General features: G+C 38.0%; 1 protein-coding gene across 1 annotated transcript in view; it reads right to left on the bottom strand.

The window, feature by feature from the left end:
* Positions 1-10,476: 10,476 nt before the first annotated feature.
* LOC140485903 (superoxide dismutase [Cu-Zn]-like) overlaps positions 10,477-12,390 on the bottom strand; it is a 62,457-nt gene continuing 60,543 nt past the window's right edge. Inside the window, exon 5 of the mRNA XM_072584351.1 lies at positions 10,477-11,106. Coding sequence (XP_072440452.1) covers positions 10,990-11,106 — 117 coding nt within the window. The 3' untranslated portion in view covers positions 10,477-10,989. The remainder of the gene's footprint in view (positions 11,107-12,390) is intronic.

Genomic DNA, 12,390 nt, shown 5'->3' with positions numbered 1-12,390 from the left:
CTTCAAATGGGTATAACTTGGAAATAAAAAGGCCAATTCGGTCTTCCAATATTTGAGGGAATTAGAGGAGCACATGTGTGAGCAAATCAGAAGACTGTGTGAGACAAATAAAGTTATAGGTGTAGGGGACTGCAAGTTTGTTAATACTAACTGGGATTGCCTAAGTGTAAAAGGATTAGATGGAGTGGAATTTTTAAAGAACACCCAAGAGAGCTTTTTTTGTGTGCCAGTATTTAGATAGTCATGCTAGACCTAATCCTAGGGAATACAGCTGGTCAGGTGATTTGTCTCAATGGAGGAACATTTTGCAGATAGTGACCATAATAGGTTTTAAAAGTCATTATGGAAAGGGATAAAGTTAATGCAGAGTTAAATGTCTAAATTGGGGAAGGCCACTTTCAAAATCATGTGACAGGATCTGGCAAACATGGACTGGAAGCAGCTACCTGCAGGTAAGTCTGCTTTTGGCAAGTTCCAGTATAGTGAGAATTTAGGGCCAGTGTGTTCCTCTTACGGGTGAGGGCAGCAAGTCCAGGGAACCCTGGATGGCAAGGGATATGATGAGTTTTATAAAGAATAAAGAGGAAGCAAATGGTAGGTAGAGCACATTAAGGAGGCCCTTCAAAAGTCTGAAGATTGCTTAAGAAGGAAATTAGGAGAACAAAGTGGGGTCACAAAATATCTTTTGGCAAATGCGATCAAAGAAAATCCCAAGGCTTTTTCTAAGTATATTAAGAGAAAGAGGATTACCAAGGAAAGAATGAGACTTATTAGAGACCAGATCTGCGTGGAGCCAGGGGATATAGGTGAGGACATAAATGATTATATCTCATCTGTATTGGTAGAGGAGAAAGTCCATGTAGCTAAAGATTTCATTTGGGATGATGAGTTTCTAAAACACTTTTAAGACTAATGAGGTATTCAATATTTTAGGGGCTGTAACAGGTACTTAAATCCCCATAGTCTGATGAGAAATCTCCCAGGCTAATGGGAAACATGGGAGGAGATTGCTGCAGCCTTGCCAGATAACTTTTAACACTTGGTTGGCCACAGGCGAAGTGACCAATGACTGCAGAATAGGTAATATGCTTCCTTGATAGAAGGGCAGCAGGGGTAAACCAGGCAAGTAAGGACCAGTTAGTCTGACATTAGTGGTAGAGAAATTATTGGAAAAAATTCTGAAGGATGTAATTAACCAATTTTTGGAAGGCAAGGGGACTAGGGATAGTCAACAGATTTGTTAAGAGGGAAATCCTATCTAGTTTATAGTCACTTTGCAAAAAGAAAAATCTTGATGAGGATAGTGCAGTTGATGTGGTTTACATGGACTTAAGGCCTCACTTAACTAAACCCTTGTGAAGGTCCCACATGGAAGACTGATCCCAAAGGTACGAGCCCATGCAATTTGAGCAAGTTGGTAAACCGGATCTAAAATTGGTTTACGAATACGAGGCAAAATTATGGTGGGCGGTTGGTTTTGAAAATTGGAAGCCTGTGACCAGCAGTTTCCGCAGGATGCAGAGTGGAACCTTTGCTGTCATTAACAAATTAAGCTTTGAATGCACAAGGTATGATCAGTAAATTAGCAAGTGACGCGAAAATTGCTGGTGATAGTGAGGAGGATAGTATCAGGCTACAATCTGATATTGATCGGCTGGTAAACTGGACACAACAATGGCAGTTGGAATTTAATCCTGACAAACGTGATGGGATATATTTTGGGAGATCCAACAAACAAGGATGTACACAATGTATGGTGGGTCCTAGGGAGTACTGAGGAACAAAGATCCCTAAAGGTGTGAGCACAGGTGGACAGGGTGGTGAAGGAAGCATTCGTTTGCCAGGGCATAGAAAATAGAAGCAAGGAAGTCTTTTTACAACTTTATAAAACATTGGTTAGGCCACAGATGGAACACTATGCAGTTCTTGCTGTGGTTCTGTTCACTGAGCTGGAAATTTGTGTTGCAGATGTTTCGTCCCCTGTCTAGCTGACATCCTCAGTGCTTGGGAGCTTCCTGTGAAGCGCTTCTGTGATTTTTCCTTCGGCATTTATAGTGATTTGTATCTGCCGCTTCCGGTTGTCAGTTCCAGCTGTCTGCTTCAGTGGCCGATATATTGGGTCCAGGTCGATGTGCTTATTGATTGAACAGATTCAATCAATAAGCACATCGATCTGGACCCAATATACCGGCCACTGAAGCGGACAGCTGGAACTGACAACCGGAAGCGGCAGATACAAATCACTATAAATGCCGTAGGAAAAATCACAGAAGCGCTTCACAGGAAGCTCCCAAGCACTGAGGATATCAGCTAGACAGGGGACGAAACATCTGCAACACAAATTTCCAGCTCAGTGAACAGAACCACAACAACGAGCACCCGAGCTACAAATCTTCTCTCGAACTTAGAACTGTATAGTTCAGTTTGCCACACTATTGGAAGGATGCAATTGCACTGGAGAGGTTGCAGCCGAGGTTCACCAGAATGTTGCCTGGGAAGAAAAAGCTATTAAGAGGACAGACTCTCTAGGCTAGGTTTGTTTTCCTTGGGGCAGAGGAGATTGAGGGGATCTGATTTGAGATATACAGAATTATGAGAAGCATAGACATGGCAGATGAGTCTAAGGCCGAATGTTAGTAGTACATGGTTTAGAAGAGATCTAGGAATGTTTCTTTCACCCACATGCTACCTGAGAAAGTGGTGTAAACAAGTATTCTAGTGACATTTCAGAAACATTTAGATGTGTACTTAAAATACCAGAATATGAACCAAGTAGGTAAATGGGATTTATACAGTTTGCTATTTTTGGTGTAGGAAGGGTCTGTTTCTACACAGTATGACATTGATCAGACTGCATTATGATTGCTTTTACCATTCCTAGCTAACATTTTAAAAAGAAACTGAACTCATTCATGAACAGACATGACAAGGTTTAATCTGTTTCCTGGATTGTTAGTCCAGTAATGGGACAGCTAATCTATCATATGGCAAAATAAATGTTAAAAGTTGATTTTGCCAAGTTCTCCTCTCTTTGGGTATCAAATAAGGCTTTCTATACTTATGGTGCTATATTCATCTTGCATCTACAGGATGATAGCATTTTTTGGTGTGCTGTTCAATTTCTGTAAAGGAATGCATTGTTCCTTATTTGCTGTGTTTATATCTCAAGACAAATGATGACTCTTCAAACTAAGATTACTGTTAAAAAGTTACAGAAATCACATCATTATCCTCATCATGAAAACCCATCCATGATCACCAATACAGCTTCATACAACATGAAATGATGTAACTGTGGAACTTGGGCTTGAACACAGGTTTGTTCTTGTTTTTGATGTGTTAAAGTCACTGAATAGACATGAACAATTATAGATATTTTCCTTTTCCTAAAGCTATGTCTATGGACTCCCAATTGAAGATTCATCCACTAAATGCCAGTATACTTCTCTTCCTCTAACTACCCCTTTTCTCATTCATTTTTAATTAGTCTGATTTCATATTGAAATTTTAACTGTTGCAGTTATGCTATTATAGATGATATTTTTTAAAAGCATTTGTGGAAGTTTTCCTTTGTCCTCATGACCATAATTGTATGAAAGTATGTTTTAAGTTCTTCAATCTTGTGAGCAAGCATTTTGAGATTTTTCTCCCAAACACTTTGAATTCCTGTAAAGTTTGTGAGAAGATTTGTAGTTCGGGTGCTCGTTGTTGTGGTTCTGTTCGCTGAGCTGGGAATTTGTGTTGCAGACATTTCGTCCCCTGTCTAGGTGACATCCTCAGCGCTTGGGAGCCTCCTGTGAAACGCTTCTGTGATTTTTTTTCCTCCGGCATTTGTAGTGATTTGTATCTGCCGCTTCCGGTTCCAGCTGTCCGCTACAGTGGCCGGTATATTGGGTCCAGGTCGATGTGCTTATTGATTGAATCTGTGGATGAATGCCATGCCTCTAGGAATTCCCTGGCTGTTCTCTGTTTGGCTTGTCCTATAATAGTAGTGTTGTCCCAGTCGAACTCAGACAACAACTCACCAGGACGAAGGACCCAATACCCAGCATGAGCAAAACCAATGCAGTGTACAAAATCCCATGCACAAAACACTGCAGAGGACAAACAGGAAGACAACTAATGATCCGCATCCGTGAACACCAACTAGCCACGAAACAACACGACCAGCAATCCTTAGTAGCCACACACGCAGATGACAAGCAACATGAATTCAACTGGGACAACACTACTATTATCGGACAAGCCAGGGAATTCCTAGAGGCATGGCATTCGTCGACAGATTCAATCAATAAGCACATCGACCTGGACCCAATATACCGGCCACTGCAGCGGACAGCTGGAACTGACAACCGGAAGCGGCAGATACAAATCACTACAAATGCCGGAGGAAAAAAATCACAGAAGCGCTTCACAGGAGGCTCCCACGCACTGAGGATGTCACCTAGACAGGGGACGAAACGTCTGCAACACAAATTCCCAGCTCGGCAAACAGAACCACAACAACTTTACAAGAATTGCAACTAGAATAGCTAATTTAAAATTTGGTCAAAGGTCTTAGTCTCTGTTTTAGGAAAGTGTATGTTTTGTATTTTGCATGAGTCCCCTTGCTGGATTTAAATAGGTTGCTGTTTTTGCCTTATCCTGTTGATATACAAACATTACTCTTGTAGGGGAGGAAGAATAAATTGGATTGGGAGATGGGGAAGGGATTGGGATTGAATGATCAAAAACCTAATCCTGTTTAGAATTTGAAATTGAACATTGTCACATTTTCTAATTTCTAATCATATTTTGTAACTCAGCCATTTTTTGCTCGAGTTTTGTCCAGTATACAGTTATGAGACTTGTGTTCTTCCGTATCATGTCCTCAAGCTAGAAGTGACATTTCAGTTGCAGGTTATTTATTTTGTGGGAGAATCAAAGGTTGTCTGTTTCCACCTACATAGTATTGCGTGACTTTTCCCATCTTAGCTCAACTACTCTTAACATATTTAATACTGCTAGACTCAACTCTTGTAGACGAGCTCTTAATTTCCCACATTCTGTCTTCCATAAACTTGATGTGGGAGTGCCAATGTTGGTCTCGATGGACAAATTTAGAAGTTACATGACACCAGATTATAGTCCAACAGCTTTATTTGAAATCACAAGCTTTCAGAGCACCAATCCTTCGTCAGATGAAGGGGAGGGAAGCAGGTCTATGAGTGATCAAAAGTTTTTGGACAATATTTGACTCTTGATCACGTGCAAAGACATGGAATTTTCTTGCAATGATGTCTCCAACTATAAATTCTGTGCCTGTGTGCTACCCTCCACTTCACCTGAAGGAGCAGTACTTTGAAAGCTTGTGATTTCAAATAAACCTGTTAAACCATAATCTGGTGTTGTCACTTCTGACTTTGTAAAGTTGAGATATTCGCAAATGCTTGAGTTAAATTGCATCAAGTGTCATTCATCTACTGCATTACTCGCTGACTTGCACTGGCTCCCAGTTGATATCTTCAAAATTCTTAGCTGTTTACATATCCTTCTATGCTTTATTGCTTTACATCTGTAATTGCAATAAGTCCTGTAGTCCTCTATTTTCATTTCACCATTCATGGCTGTACCTTTAATTGCCTAAACACCAAGTTCTGGAATTTCCCTCCTTTATTTCTCTGCTTTTTCACTTTCATTGTCCAACCTTTTGGTCATCTGATTGATCTCCTTTTATGGCCTGGTGTCAGTTGTTTTCATAATTATCCTCTGAATCATCTTGAGATTTTAGTTATATAATGTTTCCAATATACAGTATTGCTGAATGACCAAGAACTCTTCTGATTACAGTTGCCTGGTTAGGACAATGTATGATTTAAGTACAAAGCATTTTTTGTGTTTCTGATTCCATTCTTCCTTCACTACCTTAGCATATGCTGACGTGATTTGTTGCTGTATGAGAATGAAACTCTTGGATTCGGAAAAAACTAAAAGACCTGAAGTAGCATCACTGGACCCAAATGTTAATTCTGATGTCTCTCCACAGATATTCTAGACCTGACATTTTACAGCAATTTCCATTTTTGTTTTGGATAAGGAAATTTTGTAATTTCTAGGCAATTTATTTTGTGCTTGCAAGGTGAAATCTAATGTGAGAATGTCATCAATTATAAATCCGTCTTTGTTGAAATTATGTTAACTGAGACTTTATTGAGTGATTGTCAAACTGGCTCCCATTTGCCAAAGTTGTTGCTACTAGAATCCTAATTTTTAATGGCAATTTATTGCTTTGGAGTTTTCTTAATGATACAATGTAGTGAAATTGCTTGACTTTGCAAAATTGTTCCCTCATGATTAAATATATATTAACTCCACTTAATTTAAGCTTGACCAAACCCAAGTTATCTGCATTTCTAATCTTGGCTCAATTTGTAGCTTTCTCAACTTGAAAACTGTTTGCACTACCACTGAGGAAGTAGTTAAGTGAGTGTTGCACAGTTAGAGGTGCTAAGTTATGGGTGATATGTTAAATGGAAGCACAACCTACCATCTGAGGTAGAGGTCAAGACATATTTTGAAGTCATGTTTCTATTGTGCGAAAATTAGCTGCAACATTTCTTAAGTGCTTCATTGGCTTTGGAATGACTTTTGAAATGGAAGGTATTATCTAAATGAATCTTTTATGTCAAACCTTCAGTGTTTTACCTTCATTTGCTAAAAATATCATAGCATATGGATGGTTAGTAGTATCAAATAATGATCCTGATAATTTAAAATTACTTTGTAAAAATGTGAGAACTAAGTAGGGCCCAGCTTGTTCTCAAGTATTTAAAAGATTAATGGTCTCAAATCATTTTGAGTCACCAGCCTGCTTTACAATTCTTTGAGAAATATTCTGTCAATTTTTATGACAAACATTTTCAGGACATAGCCATTCATTAGAAGATGTATGCCTTTAAGAGCAAACCAGAATTACTTTCCTTTTGTGGTACTACAAAACCGGAGTCCAAAAGATCTAACAGGAAGGATTGCAGAGTCCTAGAAAATATTCTTGCCCCAAAAGGTAAAAAAGTCATTGATTCACACCGTACTTTATATATAAACCTAAATTAACACTTCAGTGCAGTTCTTGGAGGGCTGCTCTGTTGGATTGGCTATCTTAAAGGAGATGTTCAGTTAAGGCTTTTGTGCATTTTCAGGTGTACAAAGCCAAAAAGCAAAGAAATTCTGACATGAGTCCTTAAAAAAAACAAGATTTTAATTAACCTGTTCAAAGATACACTGCTGCTAGAGGGGGTGGGACTTGTACCCAGGCATCCTGATTCAAATGTCAGGCCACTATCACAAAACTCCAAGTCCCTTTCTTACATCCTCAAAATGGACATTACATTTCCAACAATATGATGAGAGATGACTTAAAATATCCTATAGATAAAATATGTTGAGGTAATTACATATTTTTTTTAAAATGGTGACTATAATTTCAGAAGTACATATATCTAATTAGTTTGGAAAAACAGTTGACCAGTTCCACCTGCTTTCAATTCTGATGTAGGGCTAATGGTTGCATGTGTTCAGACCATTCCAAATAGAACAGGACCTGGGGAGCTAGGTAATGAAAAAGGAGGAAGGTGTTCATGCTCTGAAGGCTGTAAGGTTCCCAAGCAGGAGATTAGGTGGTATTCCTCCAACTTCCACTGAGCTTCACTGAAACAGGTCTGAGACAAATTCTGGCATGGCAAGCAACTGGAAACATGGGTCATTTTTAGAGATAGGTCAGGTTTACAGGGTCAGCTAGTCTGCATTGTGTCGTCAGTCAACATAATGACTGCACTTCTTTTTCTCTCCTGCCATGTCTCCATCTATTCTACTCATGTCACCACTATTTCCCAATATTTTTCAATTCTAATGAAAGGTTACTAGCCTTGAAACATTAACTGTTTTTCCCTCCACAGTAGTTGCCATTTCTGCTGAATTTCTCCACCTTCTAAGGAAAAGTCACTCAATCCTAGTCTCAAAGCTCTCAAGAAATTCAACCTTCCAGGACAAAACTGCCTATTTCCCATCCTGTTTGCTTTCTACCAAGGCTGCAATATGTACCATCCGCACTATGTTCTGCAACAACACCTTCCAAATCCAAGATCTCGACTGCATAGAAGGAAAAGGACAGCAAGTATGTGGAAACATCACCATTTGGAAGATTCCTGAAAAGTAGATTTGCCAAAAGTTGACAGGATTATGACACATCCAGAGAAAACCTATTAAAAAAGGAAAAGATCTAGATGTCTGATATCAAAATGATTTCATACACCATATTAACCAGTGCTTTGCAATGGGGGGGGGAAATTAATAACTATTGGATGTGTTTAAATCTTGAAATTAGCATTCAAGAGAACAAAGCACTAAAAAACTTAATGAGGTGAAGATGATAGATTTCACTCCATTTTCAGCTAAAGTGAGGATATTGAAATTAGTTGTTCCAAAAGAAAATAAACTGCCCTGGATAATTTCCTCCGTGTACCTTGCAATTTACGTGTGCTTAACTCCAGCCAAGCAATTTCAAATATGCAATCTGTAGGACTATATTAAAGGTCTCCATTAGCAATTAATGCCAGCATATTCCAAAGCAGCTTTCATGTAGATGGCAGGAATGTGGTTTGAAGGGTGACAAATTCTGAAATTAGTAACATCTTTGTAGTGTAATCTATTGAAATTGCTGACTAGCTACTACTTTCAATACTGAATTTCATTTTTGCTGTTTCTACTTTGCTTCAAACATTTAGTATTATTGGATGAATATGAAAAAAAGTTGTAGGTTACTTATACAATATGGGTGAAGCCCAAAATTGCCAGTCTCTAATACACTACTGAAGGATTGCTACATGATCAACAATGCTTTCTTTTGGAGGCAATGTTAAGTCCTGTCAAGTTTACATTAAACAGGTAAATAGTGCTGTGGATTCTTTTGTTTTATCAGTGCTAAAAACAGATTCTCAAGTTATCTTAAGGGTATGTTACATTTCAACAGGGATTGCCTATCAGCGGGACTTCAATAGATGAAAGCACTTTACATTTCTGCAAATTATTCACTGAGAAAATGTTCTATATCCGTCTATTCTAAAGTAGACTTAATAAAATGAGTTAATGACCAGACTGAATACACATTCTTTTGCAATGATATAAAAACTTGAACTTCCTTTCTTAAGTCCTGTCTGCCCCAGAGGTATATAACAACATTCCTGAAGAGGCTGATTAGAAAATACCTAGAAATGTTAGAAGTTGAGAGAATACCAAAGTTAATTGTTTCAAAAGAAAATCAGCAGCCCTTTTGAGTAAACAACAAACTATATGCGTAGTACATGCAGTGTGCTGACCAGATGAAATGCAATCTGCAGTTTAAAGCTTTGATTTTTTTTTTAATCCCTATCTTAACTGAAAGGGAAAAGTAAAGCTGAATTCTTGACTTCACAACTGCAAAGAAAGTGCCCTAGACTTTCTAGTTTTTTTCTGGGGGTGGGGGCAGGGACGGTGGTGGTGATGGAGTGTTACAAGAGGTTAGGTCTGTAAATATAGCAAAGCAAACCATAGACCAAATTACTTTCTGAATTTACGTTAACTTTCTGTGACTTGTGTACATGGATTGGTATTCTGAAATGCACTCTTTCAATGTTTTTTCTTCCTCACCCTGAAGTAGTCAACTCATTTCTTGCATTATACTTGACATCTATCTATCGCTTTGTAGCTGCTTTGTTTCTTCTGACAATTTCCTTTCCTATCTACCTTTATATCAGAAACAAAATTGGATTGGAAAAGGATGAATAAAGCTGTTCCTTTCCTACCTTCAATTTCTCAATTTCATAAGTATTTGTTGTCTCGTTTTACAGAGATATGCAGCGGCTAATCTTTTCAAAATTTTACAAATAGTAATGAAGTAAGAGATTATAGCAGAATTGTAACAGGTGACAATATTCCACAAGTCCTACCTTTTGCAGCTGGAGTTCATCATTAACCATCAGACCACCTTCACCGGAAATTCTACCTTAAGTTCTAATTCATATTTTACCAAGTTATCACCTAGCCAGATGCTCCCCAGATCCAACAGTTATGTAATGTACCAGAATGTAAAATAATTGCATTAAGCTTTGTTGATTGACATACTTTCTTCCTGCCTTTGTCATAAATTATTCAAATTGACAACAGTCATCAAAACTAAAAAGTAATTTATGTTCACTTCACAGCCCAGTAAAAGGTTTGGAAACAAAGGTTGCAGGGAAAGCTAATAATTTGAGAAAAGAATTGTTACAATCACACATCTAAATTACTGTCATGTGGCTTGAACTCTATTGATGAACTTTAATTTTGGCTGATATGGGGAAATAGTAGGCACTGTTGAACTTTCACATTTAAAAAAAGTTTACATTTTTAAATACAATACTGTTAAATGCTGTAAACACTGTAATATTAGTTTAAGAAATACAATGAATTATACATGGCTTTTCCAAATTGATTTAATAGGATATATCACCATCTCTTAAAAATAATTATGATTAAACTGTGTTGACTTTTTATTTTCCAGTGAATCCTCAGAATGCTGAGCGACTGGTTTGGAAATCACTTATTTCTGACCAGTATATTTAAATTACTCATTGATACCATTATTAACCTAGGTCACTCCAGTTTTAGAAATATATCAATTCAGATCTCTTGAAGTGCTGGACTCAATAACTCATCCAAGTCATTCTTTGATATCAGTATTCAATGTCTAAAGAAAAAAAATTAAAAATGCTCAAAGCAACAAAAAGCATGTTCAAGTTAGCCCCACCTTTAGAGGTAACATTTGGACTTTTAAAAACAGGCCCTAAAGATTAAGTTCCTGACATACAGTTTATAAGTGCATGAACATTGTTGGAAACAATACAAAATTATGCAATTGCGATCTATAACAATGACTAGAGTTTTAGGTCTATGACATCAGTATCGTGTCTCTAACCAGAATTCTTTGCTAAATATTTACTTAGGGTCTTCATCTATTCCAATTATACCCCAGGCTACACCTGCTCCATGGTTTCCTGTTTCAAGACTTTCGTTGTCACCACCTTTGCCCAGATCATCTTCCTTTTCATTAACCTTAAAAAGGAAAAGATACATCACAATCAGTCCACACTAGTAAACGCACAAGACTAAATGCAAATAAGTTGCTTTACAAGATATTAATTACTCATGGTCCCAAATACCTAAAGAGTTTTTGAAAATTCAATTAAAACAAAAGTACAATTTTGGTTAAAAGTTATTCTGAAGTATGTTTATGAATGTGCAAAAAGTACACTTCTGTTGGATAGAAAAGTAGTACAGTTTGAGGGCATGTTAAGTTATAGATTTTACATGCAAACTACATTACATTTCAAGACTATCTTTGATGTGAAAATTAGATTTCTTTCAAAGTTCAAAATGGTCTATATCAACTGAATTTTTAAAAAATTCTAAGTGGTACTATTTGAAACTTTACAGTTCCACTCCATCTAACTTTCACAGAGCCCTGAATGACAGTGGGTTATAGTAAAATCATGCCAAGTTGTCTGATGAGACCTACCTTGATGTTGAGAAAAGGTTGTTGCATCTGCAGCATGGTAGTTTCTTGCTAAGCAGTGGTCTGTTGTCAATTAAGGGGAATTACTGTTCATTAAAGATGCCACAAAAATGCTACAACTCACTCACCTCCATTATTCTGCTTCCTAAAACGTACCAAACAAATTCAAAGTCAAACACTGTCAACATGAAGTTACAGCGGGTATCCAGAAACTTCAGTTCAAAAAGACTCAGTGTTGCACACTCAGCACCCACACCTCAGGCAATATTCCATATGCATATCTCCCATATGCTTACAGTCAACCTCTGCACTTCACAGTGGCATCTCAAGCTGAACCAACAACTATCACTGCATTGTTGCTGGAAGGACACTACACTTAGGGATAAGTGCCACTTTGTGGTTTGGATCAAACTGCATATCCAAGCCTGTTTGCTTTCTGTTAGTGCTCACTCACTCTGACCTATCTGGATGCTCTCAGCATCCTTATTTTGACCTCTCAGCTGCACACAATTCAGTACTGCTGACCAGGAAGCTTGTCATGGGTATCAGTTGTCTTCAGTGAAGCTAAGGGGGATAACTTTCAATCAGGTCCCAGCACAGTAAGTCAAGGGCACCCACTGTACCAGTCCAAGGATTTGAACTCAGCCAGTCAACTGCTTGGGATGGTTAGTTGGGGTGCTCTCCACCAAAGGGATTAGGAGCCAAATTTCAAACAGCCACCACCTGTGATCACCCTTGCTGCCCTATTGTGGACTGTCATCTTTCTTGAGAGAGAGAAGATCTTAAAAAGACATGAACCATCTTCTAGAAAAAAAAGCTTCCTG

Source organism: Chiloscyllium punctatum, chromosome 15, assembly GCF_047496795.1.
Source record: "Chiloscyllium punctatum isolate Juve2018m chromosome 15, sChiPun1.3, whole genome shotgun sequence".
NCBI lineage: Eukaryota > Metazoa > Chordata > Chondrichthyes > Orectolobiformes > Hemiscylliidae > Chiloscyllium > Chiloscyllium punctatum.
This window is presented reverse-complemented; position numbering and strand designations above follow the sequence as displayed.